This window comes from Callospermophilus lateralis, chromosome 19 (genome assembly GCF_048772815.1).
Source record: "Callospermophilus lateralis isolate mCalLat2 chromosome 19, mCalLat2.hap1, whole genome shotgun sequence".
Taxonomy (NCBI): Eukaryota; Metazoa; Chordata; class Mammalia; order Rodentia; family Sciuridae; genus Callospermophilus; species Callospermophilus lateralis.
This window is the reverse complement of record NC_135323.1, coordinates 11,201,609-11,216,620: the sequence shown is the minus strand read 5'-3', so window position 1 is coordinate 11,216,620 and position 15,012 is coordinate 11,201,609. Positions and strand designations below refer to the sequence as shown.

General features: G+C 42.1%; 1 protein-coding gene across 1 annotated transcript; it reads right to left on the bottom strand.

Moving 5' to 3' along the window:
- Nucleotides 1-2,638: 2,638 nt before the first annotated feature.
- Nucleotides 2,639-11,587, bottom strand: Mpv17l (MPV17 mitochondrial inner membrane protein like). The gene is made up of 3 exons (XM_076840681.1): nt 11,278-11,587; nt 7,858-7,925; nt 2,639-2,680 (listed from the first exon to the last, which is right to left on the bottom strand). Exons 1-3 carry the CDS (start codon nt 11,585-11,587, stop codon nt 2,639-2,641), a joined length of 420 nt encoding a protein of 139 aa, XP_076696796.1.
- Between the last annotated feature and the right edge of the window lie 3,425 nt (nt 11,588-15,012).

Here is a 15,012-nt window from a genome sequence, read left to right as displayed (position 1 = left end):
AAAAGACTGATAAGGTGCAAATTATGAATGATTTTTAACTACAGGTGAGCTGGATGAAAGTACCTACATTTTTTTGAAAGTTGAGGAATGGTCAGTGGAAATTTCTCTCTGCGTTAGACACTATGTATATTTTTTTCCCTTGCTTTTCCTTTCTTTTCTTTTTTTATTTTTGCAGTGCTAGGGACTGAACCCAGCCAAATGCTAGGCAAATGCTCTACCACCAAGTCCCACTCCCAGCCCCTAAATACTTATTTCTCTGTACTTTCTCCTTCAAGACCCCATCTCCATTCACAGAGAAAGAAAGCTACCACCCCCCATGCCCCAAGCCCCACACCAAGACTCCATTTTTCAATTTTATGGAAAGGGTCAGATCTGTGGAGACTGCAGATGGAAACTAGTTGTCCAAAAATTTTGACGTGTAGTACTTAATTATAATTATCCTGGATACACTTTTTTGATGACACGATTTGCTTTGTGTTAACAAATGGCTTTTCTGTTGTATTAACTACTTTTGAAATAATGCAAATAACGAATTGTTTTAGAATTCAACCATCTAGAAACTTTCTTAGTATTGTCCAAATGTAAAATATATCAACATCTATTAATTCAAATAAATTATATATTTAAAAGTTACATGTTTAAGAATTATGTAAACATATTACAAGTTATACAAATCACAGGCTTAAAAATTTACAAATACATTCTTAAATTGATCTTAAATATAAATGCTCAAGATAAATAAGGAGTTTTAAGGGGGAAAAAAAAAAAAGAGTTCAGGGGCAAGGTGTGGTGGTGCAGACCCTGTAATCCCAGCAACTCAGGCGGCTAAGACAGGAGAATCACAAGTTCAAGGTAAGCCTGGGCAACTTAGCAAGGCCCTAAGCAACTTAGAGAAACCCTGTCTCTAAATAAAAAACAAACAAACAAAAATGGATGGGAATGTGGCTCAGTGGTAAAACACCCTGGGTTCAATCTCCAGTACCAAAAACAAAAAGAAAGAAAAAAAGAGTTCAGGGCTTCACATCTAGAAAATTGGGAAACGGGCCATTGGAAGCAACAGAATTGTGGGGTAATTCTTGAGTGAAAGTGGCTGAAAATGGGCTCAAGGAGTCCTCCTGCCTCAGCTTCCTGAATAACTGGGACACCTTCCACATCACCACACTCAGTTATTCACATAATTTTTAAACCTGCTGGTATTGAGGTTAGACAAACTGGATAAATCTGAAAGACGGGCTCAAGTTTCTCACACTTACTTTAAAGTATACAGATTAATTTTAAAGCACTGAATCTTAAAAATACATCAGTGAGCTGGGTGTAGCTCAGCAATGCTTGTTAGCATGAGCAAGACCTTGAATTTGACCCATGGAGCTTTCAAGAAGAAAAAACAAAACACCTGTGTGAGATTTGGGGTAACTATTTTCCCTGGTACCGTATGGACTCAAGTTTCTCCTCTCAGAGAAGAAAAATTATTAGTTTTTTTAGAACTTTCATTCAATATAGTTCACTAAGAAGACAAATATTTTATTTCACATATCTAGGAAATGGGGTGTTTTAGTCAATTGAATATGCTCAAAAGTAAAAAACATTAACTAAAAATATACTTAGATGTTATGATATAAAAGTAGAATACATCAATAAAATATCGTTTGAAATGCTCATCATACTCTATTCTTTTTTGATGATAAAAGTGTACTTATAGAATTTAAACATCAGCATAATAATTATTATAGAGTATTTCAGAGGGGAAATCTGATTATTCAGTCTTCTCCTTGATTGAGTTCTATGAAAGTAGAAATGCACTGTCAGGACTATATTTGATATAAAAGGTAATCTGATCCAAAAGTGTTTAGGAGACAACCTGAGATTTTAAAATAGACATATAAACAAGTAGCACTGGGGTCTCTGAACTCAACAGGCACTAAAATATTAGAACAGAAATATTAATAATTCTAAAATGCCCTTTTGCCACTGTAGTCAATTTTAGCCAAAATACCAGGAAAGCAAAACCTTTAGAGAAGTAGGATTTTCAGAGTAGAACTGGGGGAGAAGATCTGAATGAAATTTAAAGGAACCATGGATCATTTAAAAGCAATTGGATCTACAGAAGTGCGATTCTTCAAAATGGAGCTCAGATCTGATGAATGAAATGCTTTCTCTGCAGGGAATTCAGTGCACTTTGGGAACAAAAGGTAGTCCCATTAACGGGTGCCCTGCCTCCTCACTTCCCTGGGCGCCTTCCTCCTACATCGGCCTCTTTTCTGTGAAGGAAGGCGAATGCAGACTGCAAAGTGCCATCGCCGCTCTGCTGGGAAAAGCAGAGGAAGGTGGCCCAGAGGAAACCACAGAGTCCAGTGTAAGCTGTCCTCCAGTGGACGGGAACCAGGCCGAAGTTGGTCAGCTGGAACAGAGAGAGTCTGTAAGGGCTCCACAAGTCAGAGGCAGGGTTCGCATTCTGAGTGGTTTTGTTTATTTGTCTATTTGTGGTTTTGTTTATTTGTCTATTTGGGGTTTTGTTTTGGCAGCGCTGGGGATCAAACCCCAGACCTCAGACAGGCCAGGCAAGCCCCCTCCCACTGAGCTACACCCCAGCCCTAGGTTCCAAGGAGTCTGAAACTCACCTGTACAAAAGGCCAGTACATCAGACCTGTCTGGAATAAGGAAAAACATGATTAGAATGTTTTTTTCAATCTCACACACACAATTCTATAAAAGAACAAGAAATATGAGGAAGACAAAATGCCCAGGTGGTACACTGTTTCAGACTAAGCCGATTAAATTCAGATTACTCTTTTCTTCCTTTTTTCTTTCTTTCTCTATTCGCTTCTTTCTTTCTTTCTTGACTGCTCCCATTTCAGGCTTACTTTCTTTTTTTACATGTTTATATTTTCTGAAGTTTCTAAACTAAACAGTTGCAAACCAAAGATATACTATTTATACAAAATAGGGCTGGGGATGTGGCTCAGTGGTTGAGTGTCCTTGAGTTCAATCCCTGGTATCAAGAAAGAAAGAAAGAAAGGAAAGAATAGTCTAAAGAACATTCATGTATTTCTTACCCAAATTCACCTATTTTTTTAACACTTTGCCCCATTTGCTTTATTATTTGCTTGCTCCATGCCTCCATCCCTCCATGCCCCCGCCCATGCACGCCCCTCTCCAGGCTCACTTGCATGCATGCATCTGTCTGATATGGTTTTGTGAATCATCTGAGAGGACGCTGTACACAGAACTGCCCCTTACCCCTGGATACTTAAGTATCTATTTCCTTAGAATTAGGATGTTCTTTTATATCACCACAATTCTATAGGTTATATAGTTATCAATTTCAATAAATTTACCAAAGACCATGCTTTAATATATTGTCCATTGTGGGAGCCGCCCTGGATGACGGTGCCTTTAAGTCCTGATGCACGGGGTTCTGAGAATTATTGCTTTCAGTCTGGCACAGTAGTGCCAGGTCACAGTAACTTGGGTGTTACCCCAACTCGGATAACAAGGAGTGGCTCCAGGAGTAGGTGCCACCCACGGGGTTAAGTTACACTCACCTGTTCCTTTGTAATCCTACCCCTTCTACCTTTTTTGGATAGAATGTTCTAAGAAACAGTGTCCCCCCAAATAAAAGCCCACTTCCAAAGTGTGCGCTCGCTCGCTCTCTCTCTCTCTCTCTCTCTCTCTCTCTCTCTCTGGAAGCCTCTCGTGACCTTCTCTTGCCCCCTTTTTGTGAAGCCTGAGGCCAGGAGCCAGAGAAAGCCAACCTGAAGCTTATAAAAGGTATTCTGTGTCTGTGTGGTATTTTGCATCACCCCGAATTCACATGAGTGACTTTAGTTCAGCTGCCCGCACTGGATTGGGGTAGCAGTCCATATCCCATTTTTCCAATTGGCCACGTAAGGGCCTTCAGGGACACAATATCTTTGTTTATTTATTTTTATGTGGCACTGAGATTCAAACCCAGTGCCTCACACATGCAAGGCAAGTGATCTACCACTGAGCTACAACCCCAGTCCCTTCATGTCATTTCTTTTCCTTATGGTACATGATCTAGTTTAGGATGAGGAATTGCATGTACTTGCCGTGTCCCATTAGTCCCATTAATTAGGGACATTAAAAAAAAAAACTATTATGACATTGCTATCTCTGAAGAGTAAAGTCTTGCCATCTCTTAGAATAAAAACAAATATTTTATTATGGGGAGGTTTGTCTGTTTCCTCATGATTAGGTTTGGGTTATAATTCCTGGCTGGAACACTGCATGTGGGTGGTGTCATGTCCTCGAGTTATCCCATCAGAAGCACATGATGCCCACCTGCCACTGATCAGAGATGTTCATTTTGGTCACTGCTCGTGGTGTCCAGTTTTGCCACTGTACAGCTGCCCTTCTTTTACCCTTGAAACTATCATAGGTAGCAATGATGTAACCAGTAGGGAGGCACCTAAGACCATTCAAACAGGAGCCCCTCCCCTCAGGATATCCTCCTCCCTGTGGGTGGATTCTCTGCCTCCAGTTGATTCTGTCTAACCCACTGTCCTGTTGTGATGGGCTACCACATGGTGAGCTTCCACCCGCAGCAGTGGTCCCCCATTTGACCCGCTGTTGCTCAGCATTCTGCTCTCCCAGGTATTTCTCTCTTTATTATCCGTATGGACTCAGGATTTCCTGCTTCTTTCTATGTTTTATAATCCATTACTCTGTTTAATTATTTTCAGTGCTCAAGTGCCCCAGATTTAGCCAGTGGGAGGCCCTTCAAACTGGCTCCTACGTCCTTGTGCTGTCCCGCACCTTTTTTTTCTTTTTGAAAAATCTACTTCCTGACAGGTAAGGTGGTGCATGGCTTTAAGTCCAGCAACTTGGGAGGCTGAGGTAGGAGGATCCCAAGTTTGGGGCCAGCCTCAGCAACTTAGTGAGACTCTGTCTCAAAATAAAAAGGGCTGGGGAAGAATACAGTCCTGTATTCCGCAGTCCTGAAGAATTCTTCAGAGATAGCAATGTCATAATAGATTGAAAAACTCAGAAAATAGGACATGTCCCTGATGAATGGGGATGTGGTTAAGCACTTCTGGGTTCAATCCTAAATTAAAACAACAACAACAACAACAACAAAAAAAACACAACACTTCCTTACATTCTGGTATAACAATATGTTCCAGGCTTAACTAATACCTTGTACCTTGTACCTGCCCTTCCCTAGTCTTGGAACCAGTCATTTCTTTAAGGAGTCCTCATTCATTCTTTTTTTTATAAGGAATGATGTTAGAGACCAAAGTTTGAGCACTGATGGCACCATGTTATGTCAATAACATCAGTGGCAGATGGGTGTGGTGGTACATGCCCGTAATCCCAGCTGCTCTGGAGGAGGATCTCAAGTTCAAAGTCAACCTCAGCAACTTAGTGAGGTCCTAAGTAACTCAGCGAATGAGACCCTGTCTCTAAATTAAAAAATACAAAAAAAGGCTGGGGGTGTGGCTAAGTGGTTGAGCTCTCCTGAATTCACTCCCCAGTACCAAAAAAGAAAGAAAGAAAATCAGTGGCCAACAGGGCATGGAGGTGCATGCCTGTAATCCCAGCAGGCATGGGCGAGGGTGAGGCAGGAGAATCACAAGTTCAAAGTCTCAGCCTCAGCAACTTAGCAACTATTCAAAAAACTATAAACTATACAAGAGAAGAATGTAATATCAAATTGACTTGTTTTGTTTTTGGTACCAACAACTGAACTCAGGGGCACTCAACCACTGAGCCTCATCCCCAGCCCTATTTTGTATTTTATTTGGAGACAGGGTCTCAGTGAGTTGCTTAGCGCCTTGCTTTTGTTGAGGCTGGGTTTGAATTCTTGATCCTCCTGCCTCAGGCTCCCAAGCTGCTGGGATTACAGGCGTGCCCCACTGCGCCCAGCTCAGATTGACTTCTAAGAGAGAATACATTTGAGCCCCAATACTGCAGCCGGTGAAAGGAGACTGAAATTGCATGCCCTCTGTGCACAAAGTGAAAAAACAAACAAAAAGGCTCAAGGACTACTTATACATGAACAACAAATATAGTAGTCACATCCTTCCCACCTCCATCTAAAGAACACAGACTGGAGTGGGGTGCGGTGGCACCTCCCTTTATTATCCCCATGAGGGGGGAGGCTGAGGCAGGGGAATCACAAGTTCAAGACCAGCCTCAGCAACTTAGCAAGGCCCTGTCCCAAAATAAAAAGAGAAGGGGATGTGGTTCAGTGGTAAAGTGCCCCTGGGTTTTGTCCCCAGCACCAAAAAATATAGAAAGAAAGAGCATGGATTGGGCAGAGAAGTGGCTTCTTTACAACCAATACTCACACTACCACTTGGAGTCAAGATAGCCCTTTGTGGTGGATTCTTGGTGAATACTTCTGACTGCAAACACTTTGTACTATTAGTTTCATTGATCGAACTTGAATCAAGAGCCCAGTTTACAACCAATTTCTCCCATGTCTAATACCGCTAGCTCTGAACTCTCTTCTGTATGGTAGAAACCTCACAATAGACCAAAGTATCTGAAATTCAAAGTATCTGAAATTCAACATTTCCCAAACTGAACCTGTCTTATTTTCTCTGATTGGCTCCCCTTCCTCCATGTCCTATGTCTTATGAAGACACACCACACATATGGTTGCTCCAGCCAGAAACCTGCTCCATCCCTCCCTTCTTGACACTGCTTTTGATGGAGAACTAAATACATTTGAAAATGAGGCCCATCTGCATATATTCTGGAATCCTGAAATTTTATCTCATTGGTTTTAACAGAATCAAACCCGTTCTGGGCCAGAGATGAAAAATATCCCTGATTTTGCCAAGCCTTAGGATCGTGTTCAACAGATTTTTATTGAATAAATGAATGAAATGTGTGTGGGGCTGGATTGTATGCATTTGTACTGAGCAAACAGCACAGCAGGAGACTTGCTCCAAGCCTAGGGAGAAACCTGGGAAACATCATCCTTCTCTGTAAATACCTCTGTGGCATTAAGAAGGTTCTTTTCACAAGGACTCAGCAGAAGGCACACCTGGAAACACTGGCTCTGAATGTGGGAACAATTTCATTAAAGCCACTCACATTCTCCAATTTCTACTTTGCAGCTAGCCTCTGAAATTTACAAAATAAATTGTGATCACTCATAAGCAGAAATATGATAAAGCCCCCAATCATCATGAATGTTGACTAAAATAAAGAGATTCTTTTCTACCCATGAGAAGCAAAGACAGCCCTAAGTCTCTTTCCAGTCAGCTGTCAGAACAAATTCCCCTCAGGTACAGTGGTGCACGGCTGGAGTCCCAGCTAACAGGAGGATCACTTGAGCCCAGGAGTCTGAGACCAGCTGGAGCAACACAGCGAGACCCCATTGCAGAAAAACAAACAAACAAACAAACAAACAAACAAAAATAAAACATAGGGCTGGGGATATATTGCCTCACATGCACAAGGTCCTAGGTTTGATCCCCAGCACCACGAAAAGATAAAGAAAGAAAAAATAAAATATAAACAACAATTTGAAAATATTTAATGCATGCCTTAATCCCAGTGACTAGGGAGGCTGAGGCAGGGGGATCATAAGTTTGAGGCTATCCTCAGCAACTTAGAGAGATCTGGTTTCCCAGTAAAAAATCAAAAGGGCTGGGGACGCAGCTCAGCAGAAGAGCACTTGCCTAGCATACACAAGGGCCTGGGTTCAAAATCCTTAGTCCTGGGGAAAAAAAGAGAAAGAAAAAAAAAATTCAAGACTTCTGTCAAAGTGTTGATAAAGATACTGGACCAATCAAATTGGAACCCTAATTTAAAAATAGTTTTACTAAAACGTACTTAATGTTAAAAATCTGCAAATACAATTTCAAAAACCTGTCTTACCTTATACGTATTCCAAAATTTCTGTTTCAGGTCCAAAAGTACGTCATCCTTTTCCTGAAGAATGCTCATACCTATGTACAGAAGCACACACAGAAAGAATTTTAGGGATGGGGTGTACCTCAGTATTATTCTAATCAAAATTTAAATGCAGGGTATCAATTTAGCCTTCCTGAAAACTACTTCATCATCCCTGGAAAGAAATTTGGGGATGGGGGGACTCTCTTAGGAAGGGTATAAAAATCAGTGTAATTTAAAAATTCTGCCCCAATCCTGAATGGAATGTTTCTGGACTACTGTGTACAAGGCCCTGGCTGTGATCCCCAGCACTGGAAAAAAACTTTTTTTTTTTAGCCAGGTGCAGAGGAGCACAAGTTCAAAGGCAGCCTCAGCAAAAGTGAGGCACTAAGCAACTCAGTGAGACCCTGTCTCTAAATAAAATACAAAATAGGGCTAGGGGTGTGGCTCAGTGTTTGAGTGCCCCTGAGTTCAACCCATGGTACAAAAAAAAATTTTTTTAATTGTATTTTTTACAGATCCAGGTAAAATATTACTGTATAACAGTTCTTATTCAAGTTTTCCATTCCCATATTCAAAGTAACCAGCCATAATCACTCACTCAATATATTCCTTTTGATCCAACAGTGAAAACAGAACATAATCTTCATTTCAAAACTAGATAAATGGCGGCCCAGCCCCATGGCACACTCCTATACTACCAGCCACTAGGGAGCCTGAGGCAGGAGGATCTCAAGTTTGAGGCCAGCCTGGGCAATTTAGCAAGATCCTGTCTTGAAATAAAAAGGTGTGGGGATTAGCTCAACGATTGCCCAATATGTTCTAGGCCCCAGGTTCAATCCCATGTACAAAACAAAACAAAACAAAACAAACAAAAAAAAAAAAAAACTAGATAAATTTTAAAGTAATGGCAAATACAAAGTTAGAATAACAGTTTATAGCAGAACAAATATTTTTTCAATAAAAAAATGATAAGAATCCACACACACATACAAAGTAGCATTAGTATAATGAACCTGCCTTGAGGATTTCAAACATTTTGTGAAATGCTGAAAATTTTTAAATTTCCTTTTTTTAAAAAAATATTTTTTAGTTGTGGATGGACCTTTATTTTATTTATTTGTATGCAGTTCTGAGAATCAAACCCAGTGCCTCATGCATGCTAGGCAAGCACGCTACCACTGAGCCACAATCCCAGCCCCTCCGTTTTTTTGTTGTTGTTGTTGTTGTTTTAATGCATGCTAAACACATGCTCTACCACTGAGCTACATCACTACCCTAATGTTATTCATTTTAAAAAGGCTGGTAGACTCTGGATATTCTAGCAACTACAAATTTCCCATCAGTATTATTCTAATCAGACTTTAAATCAGGGTATCAATTTAGCCTTCCTGAAAACTAATTCATCATCCCTGGAAAGAAATTTGGGGATGGGGAGACTCTCTTAGGAAGGGTATAAAAATCAGTGTGATTTAAAAATTCTCCCCCAATCCTGATTACCAAGGAGGGGAAATCAGAGACTTATTAGTCAATTGCAGGAGATTCTTAGAACAAGAATCAAAAGAAAACCCAGCAAAAAAAATATCGGTAATACTGTGTTCCACTTGCCCAGCATTAGTTAAATGCTATGCACTTCCTGTGTACCATTTCACCTGACCCTCCTAATAATTCTCCAAAGTAGGTAAGGCTAAAAGAAGGAAAAAAGATTAGGGAGGCTAATAACAGTGGAGTCCAACCTAGCTGTCCAATTCCAAGCCAGACCTCAAAACTGTCAGTACTCTGCCTCCCCAAGGTGGTCCTGGCACAAAACATCATCAGATTTAGGCAATTTCCAAGTAACACCTTCAACAAGCATCCAACTCACCCCTCCTGCCTTCCCTCTTTGTTGTAACATGGAGAGAGGGAAAAACCAAAGCAAAGCAGCAATCTGAGCAGGAGTCTCTACCAGGGCCCTCAGGCCTCAATCACAAAAGACCAAAACCACTGAGACTTAGCTTTTTCTGACCTCAGACAGACAACAGCTCACCATCAGGGTCTCAAGATCAAGAACATGATTACAGCCCAAAGATGTGGTCTTTGGGGTGAATCACTATTTGTAAGATGAGAATAAGGAGAGTACCTGCTTCATTGGTTGAAGATTAAAACAAATCCTGACCCCTTCACCAGCGTAAGGCCACTGTACTAACAGGCACAGGAACCTATTTGCAAACTTGGCTGGAAAGGCCCACTGTGGGACCAGGCACAGATCTTCCAATAAAATCAGAAGGCCCCTGCTCTTAGGCTGTCTAGTTTCCCCATCCCACTGACCCCATCCGCCAGAGGTTAGCTGAGACTTCAACAGGCAACCAGGTCTTTGATGATTCCTGTACCGTCTGTAGGGACTGTAGCCACCAAGCTGGGCTACAATTTATCTGGTATTCAAAAGAAGATTATGTTCTATTTTTACTGTTGGCCTCCCTAAATAAGATCTTGGGGCAGGGATGTTTCCTCAAGTTGGTGGCTCCCTGCTCTCAACCAGTTTTAAGAGTTACTGAGCCACTGAGAGAGGTCCCCTCCCAATTTGGGAAGGAATTTGTGACTCCCAGTGCCAAGGTTAGGTTGCAAACTGTAGAGATTTTCTTCAGAAATGAGTGTCCCTCCCCAGTTACCTGCCCGGATGGAGGCTACATAAGTTGCTAGGATGTTGGGAAGCTACCCACCCACCCCTTCTGTATTTCTTGGTGGTCAGGCAAGGGTTGCCAAAGTCAGACCTTCCACCTGCTGGCACATTTTCTGAAGAGAAGGCTTCCTTGCAGGTATAGAGTCCCCTCAAATTCTGAGTGAGACCCCCATGGAAAATCTTGTTACCAAAGCAGGACTAGGACCCTGGGCGTGGATTTTCTGGGCAACTAGGCCCAGCGACAGGTTCCACCTGCTCTGCTTCCCACAGTTCTGGGTCCCCTAGCACTTTGATGGTGTGTTGGACCCAGAGCATGAATTTTCCAGCAGCAGGATGCCTCCAGGGAGTGCAGTTGCTACAGGGTCAAGCTGGGGTTTAGGGAAAGGACCCCAAACCCTACCTATGCCCCACTCTTGAACTCTGCCCAAACCGCCTCTGCTCTGATCCCTGGCCCACTGGACTCCCCAGCTCCCAGCCTTCCCTAATTCCTCTCTCTGAGAAACCTCAATTTCCAGTCCCAGGCACCTCAGCCCAGGTTCCCAGCCTCCAGTCCCCACCCCAGGGCTTTCAAACCTGATCCCCACCTCCAGAGCTCCCTGCTTCTGCCTCAGTGCTCCTTCCCTGCAACAATGCGCAACGATCCTCCGCCCCCTCAGTCCTTTAACCTCCTTTTGGGCCTCCAGTACCCTAATCTCGGCACTCAGGCCCATTAGTACCCCGGTCCCCTGGACCCTTCCCTAGCCCCTCACCGACATAGAAGGCCGAGAGGGCGATGGGCCCTCCGAACAGCTGGTCGCACAGCACCTTGGTCAGGACCACGCGCGGCGCACGGCCGGGCAGCGCGCGCTCCAGCAGGCGCAGCCACACGTAGTTGAAGTTGGCGTGGAAGGTCACGGCCAGGGTGGCCACGCGCCGCGTCTGGCGCCAGTCTGCCGGGCCGCCCCGCAGCCGCTGCTGGAGCGCGTCGCCGGCCGAGAAGAGCCCGGCGTACAGCAGGACGTTAGTGGGCCACGGGTAGCGCTGGGCCGCGCGCGTCAGCGCCCGCCACCATCCAGCCATGCCGGTGCCTGGGCACCCGCCCAGCCGCCTTACTGCACCGCCTCGGCCGCCGCCCGCGAGCTCAGCACCTCCACCTTCACCTCCACCTCCAGCTCCACCTTTACCTCCACCTGCCTCCTCCGGATGCTCGAGAGCGATTGGGCGCCCCGCGCACGCCCAGCCCGCGCGTCCAATCCCGAGGCCGCTGGCCATAGTGGGGGCTGAGCATTTGGAAAGCGCCTGGTCCGCACAGTGCTAGAGTCCATTTGCATGAAATCTCCAGAATAGGCAAATCCAGACTGACAGAAGGTAGATTAGTCGTGGTCAGGGCTGGGCCATGTGAGAACAAAAAGGGACTGCTACCGGGGCTTGGGGTTCTTTTTAAGAGTGACCAACACGTTTTGTAATCAGACCCGGGCGATGATTTGCAGGACTGTATGAATATGCTAAAAGACATTTAATAGTACTTTAAAAGGATGAATTTTGTGAATTCTATCACAAAATAAAAGATTCGGGCTCAAAAAAAAATGGCAATGTATTCTAAATGCTTGCGGGCAAAGAATTCATTCAGCAAAATACACTGACAGTGTCACTTATTTTGGAGAAGAGCAAAGGTTAAAATCCGAGACTTTTCGTGAATGTGAGATGGGCCAGTGTGCCTACTGTCTTCTCTTCAGTTGGCCCTCTTTGGTCACTGCCTCCCCACAACAGCCTGAGTTCCCGGGCATTGTCCCGTGAGCAGGGGTCAGTGGACACTAGAACAGGTAGAAGCTCTGCCCTCATGGAACTCATTTTCTCCTTACTTCTTTTCCTGTTCTATCCACATTTTCTATTTATCCTATTTTACTTAATTTTTAAATGTGAATTTTTAAACTTTTTCTTTCACATTAAAAAAAATTAATTTATTCATTTTCTATATGGCACGACCCCCTCCACTCTTCCCACCTCTTGGTTTCTAGTTTCCACTCTACTGATTTTCCTTTGATTTTCCTGAGATCCCTGCCTCTCTTTTCCATTTTCCTCTGTGGCTTCCACGTAAGAGAGAAAACACATGATTTTTGACCTTCTGGGTTTGACTTATTTCCCTTAACATATGTTCTCAAGTTTTATCTATTTTTCTGCCAATGACATAATTTCAATGTCTTTATGGCTGAATAAAACTGCATTGTGTATATGCATCACATTTTCTTTATCCATTCATCTGTTGATGGTCACCTAGGCTGGTTCCATAGTTTGGCTATTGTGAATTGTGCTGCTATAAACATGGGTCTGCATGTGTCACTGTAGTATGCTGACTTCAATTCTTTAGGATAAATACTGAGGAGTGGTATTGCAGGTCATAAGGTGGTTCCAAGCCTAGTCTTCTGAGGAACTTCCATACTGATTTCCACAGTGGCTATACTAATTTTCAATCTCACCAACAGTTTAAAGGTGTTCTTTTTCCTCCCCATCCTCTCTAGCATTTACTACTCTTTATATTTTAATAATTTTTAGTTGTAGATAGACACAATGCCTTTATTTTTAAAAAATTTTTAGCTGTAATTGGACACAATACCTTTATTTTTTTTTTTATTTTTATGTCTGCTGAGGACTGAACCCAGTGCCTCACATGTACTAGGCAAGCTCTCTGCCACTGAGCCACAACCCTAGCCCTGTTTATATTCTTGATGACTGGTGTGAGATGAAATCTCAGTGTAGTTTTTATTTGCATTTCCCTAATTGCTAATGATGAACATTTTTTCAAATATTTGTGGGTCATTGAATTTCTTCTTTTACAAAGCATCTGTTTAGTTTGTTTGTCCATTTAATTGGATTATTTTTTTAGTGATAAGTTTTTTTAGTTCTTACATATTTTAAACATTAATCCTCTATCAGAAGATATTTTAGTCAGCTTTGTTGCCACTATAACCAAAAAAAAAAAAAAATCTGCGAAGAACAATTTTAGAGGAGGAAAAGTTAATTTGGGGGTTCACAACTTCACAGGTCTCAGTCCATAGACAGCCAGCTCCATTTCTCTGGGCCTAATGTGTGGCAGAACATCATGGCAGAAGAATGTGTAGGAAAGTGGCTCAGGACATGGCTACCAGGAAGTAAAGAGAGACACTGCAGACCAGGGACAAATATATACCACAAAATATGTCCCCCATGACCCTCCTCCTTCAACAGATTCTACCTGTCTACAGTTATCACCCAGATAATACTAACCCAGTTTAGGTTAAGGCTCTCATAACCTGATCATTTCACTTCTGAACTTTCTTGAATTGTCTCATGTATGAGCTTTTGGGAGAGACCTAATACCTAAACCATAACAGAAGAATAGTTAACAAAGATTTTCTCCCATTCTGTAGGTTCTCATTCCTAATTGTTTCCTTTGCTATGCAGAAGTTTTTTCAATTTGATAACATCCCATATATTAAATCTTCACATTATTTCCTGAGCTTTAGGGATCCTATTGAGATAGTCATTGCTTGTGCCTATATGTTGGAAGCATTGGCTTTACATTTTCTTCTAGGAGTTGCCTAGTTTCTGGTCTAATTCCTAGGTCCTTCATCCATTTTGAGTTGATTTTTGTACAGCATGAGAGATAAAGGTCTAGTTTCCTTATTGTACATGTAGATAACCAATTTTCCCAGCACCATTTGTTTAAAAGGCTGCTTTTTCTTCAAGGTACGTTTTTGGCTCCTTTGTCAAGGATCGGATGACTATATCCCTGTGGGTTTGTCTTTGTGTCTTCTATTCTGTACCACTGGTATATGTGTCGTTTCTTATGACAGAATCATGTAGTTTTTGTTACTATAGTATAATTTGAAGGCAGGTATTTTGATACCTCCAGCATTGCTTTTTTGTCTTAGGATTGCTTTGTCTATTTTGGGTCTTTTATTCTTCCAAATGAATTTTAGGACTGTTTTTTCTAAGTCATTGGTATTTTGATGGGGATTGCTTTGAATCTGTATATTGCCTTTGGTAGTGTGGCCATTTTAATGATATTAATTATGCCTATCCATGAACATGGGAGGTCTTTCCATCTTATGAGGTCTTCTTCAATTTCTTTATTCAGTGTTCTGTAATTTTCATCGTAGAAGTCTTTAGCCTTCTAGATTTATTCCTAGGGTTTTTTGTTTTTGAGACTATTGTGAATAAAATAGGTTTTTTTTGACATTCTAAATATAGGATCATGAACTGCAGTGATAGTTTGTCTTCTTCCTTTGCTATTTTTATTCCTTTTTAAATTCCCTTCTTTTGTCTAATGGTGCTGGCTAAAATATCTAGCACTATAATAAATAGGAGGGGTGAGAGTGGACATCCTTGTCTTGTTCCAGATTTTAAAGGAAATGCTTTCAGTTTTTCCCCATTTATTATGAGATTGGCTTTGGTTTTTCATAAATAGTGTTAAGGTAGCTTCCTTCTATCCCTAATTTCTTCAGTGTTTTTATCATGCATGGGTG